The sequence below is a fragment of the Acanthisitta chloris genome, unplaced genomic scaffold, assembly GCF_000695815.1.
Source record: "Acanthisitta chloris isolate BGI_N310 unplaced genomic scaffold, ASM69581v1 scaffold43266, whole genome shotgun sequence".
NCBI classification, from domain to species: domain Eukaryota; kingdom Metazoa; phylum Chordata; class Aves; order Passeriformes; family Acanthisittidae; genus Acanthisitta; species Acanthisitta chloris.
In genome coordinates, this window is record NW_008680631.1 from 829 (window position 1) to 4,099 (window position 3,271).

The 3,271-nt window shown below is 44.1% G+C and overlaps 1 protein-coding gene across 1 annotated transcript in view; it reads left to right on the forward strand.

The window, feature by feature from the left end:
* BCAS2 (breast carcinoma amplified sequence 2) overlaps nt 1-2,764 on the forward strand; it is a 3,566-nt gene extending 802 nt beyond the window's left edge. Inside the window, exons 3-5 of the mRNA XM_009077757.1 lie at nt 733-783; nt 1,874-1,954; nt 2,451-2,764. Of these exons, the coding sequence (XP_009076005.1) occupies nt 733-783; nt 1,874-1,954; nt 2,451-2,580 (262 nt within the window). The 3' untranslated portion in view covers nt 2,581-2,764. The remainder of the gene's footprint in view (nt 1-732; nt 784-1,873; nt 1,955-2,450) is intronic.
* Nucleotides 2,765-3,271: the final 507 nt, after the last annotated feature.

Consider the following 3,271-nt stretch of genomic DNA (forward strand, 5'->3'; position numbering starts at 1 on the left):
AAAGAGAACAGGAAATGTGGCCAAGAAATAACCCATGTTTTAATACTATCCAGTCTGGAATGTTGTGAATTATTGTTGGTGATAATGGGTGTTAATTGAGGATATCTAAAGGGACTAATGACAGTCTGGGAAAGAATAGTTCAGGGGTGGAAATACAGATGAGTTACCACTGATCCTGCTCAGCCTGGAGACATTAATAAAGCTGGAACAGGAAATGTGGCCAAGAAATAACCCATGTTTTAATACTATCCAGTCTGGAATGTTGTGAATTATTGTTGGTGATAATGGGTGTTAATTGAGGATATCTAAAGGGACTAATGACAGTCTGGGAAAGAATAGTTCAGGGGTGGAAATACAGATGAGTTACCACTGATCCTGCTCAGCCTGGAGACATTAATAAAGCTGGAAAAGCCAAACAAGGTTGGCAAGAGTGTGGCTGCAGGAAGCACTGGGGCCATTTCAGGCAAAGAGTAGTAACATTAACTTTGAAGAAAGGTTGGATGAGCCTTAAATGAAGGTGGAGGTAAAAGGAATGTGAAACTTAGCTGTGAGAGAAGGCAAAGGGTTACTTGTCTCAGAAGGGAAGCAGGTAGAGGACCTATTTGCTGGAACAGTGTGTTTGGGTTGCAGTGGCTTGTTGCCTAGAGAGTTAGATCTTTAGCCCTGGACCTAAATGGGATTGATTTAGAAATTCTATGTTTTTCTAACCCTTTGCTTGCATTCTGCCATCAGACACCTGGTTCATATGATTGAACAAGCCCAGAAAGAGCTTCAGAAGTTGAGGTAAGTCATTCTTTTTGATGTTTTCTTGCTCAAATTGGAATTGACCCTTTCTTCTCCCTCCAAGCTGTACAAAGGCTGTGTCTATTGCTGCCGTGGTCCTAGGGAAAAAGAGCCAGTAACAAGAACTGAGAAGTGACCCTGATCTCCTCAGGCAGTTACATTCATAGTGCTGATTCCACTGGACTCTGTGTGATTTGTTTAAACTTCTGCCTTGAAGGGAATGGATTGTGGTGGAATGCTCTCTGAAATGCATCACCTTTTCACTGCTGATAGATTTCTGTTCAGTCTGCAGTTGTCTCTGTGAAGCCATCAGATGTTCCCTGATGTTATCTTTGGCCTTGTATTTATCTCAGGGTTCTGTCTGAGCTCTGGGCTGGAGTTTGTCCATAGAATCATAGAATTTAAGGGGTTGAAATGGACCTTACAGATCATCCAGTCCCAGCGTGCTGCCCTGGGCAGAGACACCACCTCACTAGATCAGGTTGCTCAAGGCTCATCCAGCCTGGCCTTGAACACCACCAGGGTTGGGGCAGCCACAGCCTCTCTGGGCAACCTGTGCCAATCTCTTACCACCCTTAGAGTAAAAAACTTTTCTCACATCCAACCTAGACTTTCCCTCCTTCAGTTTGAACCCATTGCCCCTTGTCCTGTCATTGCAGTTCCTAACACAGAGTCCCTCTCCAGCTCCTTGTAGGCCCTTCAGAGAGTGAAAAGTTGCTCTGAGGTTTCCACACAACCTTCTCTTCTCCAGGCTGAACAGCCCCAACTCCCTCAGCCTGTCCTCATAGGGGAGATGCTCCAGTGCTCTTAGTAACTTCATGGTCTCCTCTGGACTTGCTCCAACAGTTCCATGTCCTTCTTCTGTTGAGGACACCAGAACTGTGTGCAGTATTCCAGGTGGGGTCTTTGCCCTGCTGCCCACACTCCTTTGGATGCAGCCCAGTCCACCTGTGGGTTGTCATTACAGCCCTGGTTACAGAAGTGGTTTCTGTTAGTACTTCTAAGCATTAGGTATATTTGGAAATTAGCAAGAGATAGTACAGATTTTAAAGAAATGACAAAAAACCCACATATATCTTTTTCTCCCCAGGAAAAACATTCAAGATCTGAACTGGCAGCGAAAGAACATGCAGCTCACAGCTGGGGCTAAGCTACGAGAGATGGAATCCACGTGAGTGTTTTCTGTTAAACCTCCCACGGGTTTTATCTTTAGCTTGAAATTCTTCCCTGCAGAGCCTCAGTGATCCTTCAGTGCTGCTGGAGAATGTTATTGTTTGGGTACTGTTGCTTTACACAAAGTGTAAGGATTTGTGGTTTGGTTCTATACAGTAGTCACTGTGGTTAAGTGACTCAGATAGAACAGGAGAACAATCTTTATTAGCGGCTTCAAATTGCCTAAATTGTTTTAAACTCTTCTTTACCTAAAGATTGGCAGTTAGTGGATGAGTCTAGTACATTAAATTCGATATGTTCAGGTTTAACAGGGTTAAAAATTATTTGTCACTTTGATTGTTCAAATGACCATTGAGATCAGCTGAGGTTTATCATGGTCAGCACTGCTTTATTCAGTGTCTCTACCCTTTCTTTGTAAAGAGTTGTCTTTGATTTTTAACCCAGAGGACTGTTAAATAACACTTAAAGGCTCTTTTATTTCTTTTCCCTTCCAGGTGGGTCTCTCTTGTCAGTAAAAATTACGAGATTGAACGAACTATTGTGCAGCTGGAAAATGAAATTTCACAGATCAAACAGCAGCATGGGGAAGCAAACAAAGAGAATATCCAGCAAGACTTCCAGTGACTTTGTCCTGACTCTCTTACTGCAGCATGGATTGAAAACCACAGAACAGAATATTTGGAGAGTCTGTTGTAGACATCTCTAGTTGCAGTTGTGTGAGATGATAAAAGGATATTTTCATTGTTTCTTGTTTTAAATTCTGGGAGGACGTGGAGTGAATTCAAGGTGTCCTGTTTAATGTATTACAGGCACAGTTAAATGTACTGTGAATGTTTCAGTTTTATACACCTAAAGTGGCAATTCTTAAAAAAATTGTTCCATGTGCTTAGTGTTTTCCCCTGTGCCTTTAATAAATCCTGGTTTGTTATCTGTGTGGTTTCTGCTTCATGCTCAGAACCAGCCTAAGAGCTGTGGAGGAGGTGAGTGTGCCACATGGACCCCCCAGATTGCCCTGTTTGGGGTGGGGGCTGTGGTGGGGAAGCAGCTCTTGCTCGGTGCCCATCATTCCTGGCTGTCCTGGGCCATCCCATAGGGAGGGTGAGGACACAACCTGTGGCACTGCACAGGTATTACCTGTTAGTAGGTGTGAAGTGTCCCAGTGCAGCATCACAATGATCAGTTTCCTGCTGCTCCAGCTGTTTCCATCACCAGCTCCTGCCCTCGCCAGGTGCTGTAGCTTGTGTTTCTCTGAATGTGGCTCCAGTTTGGTGAGCCCAGCAGGTTCCACAATGTGCTGGATCTAGATCAGGGACAG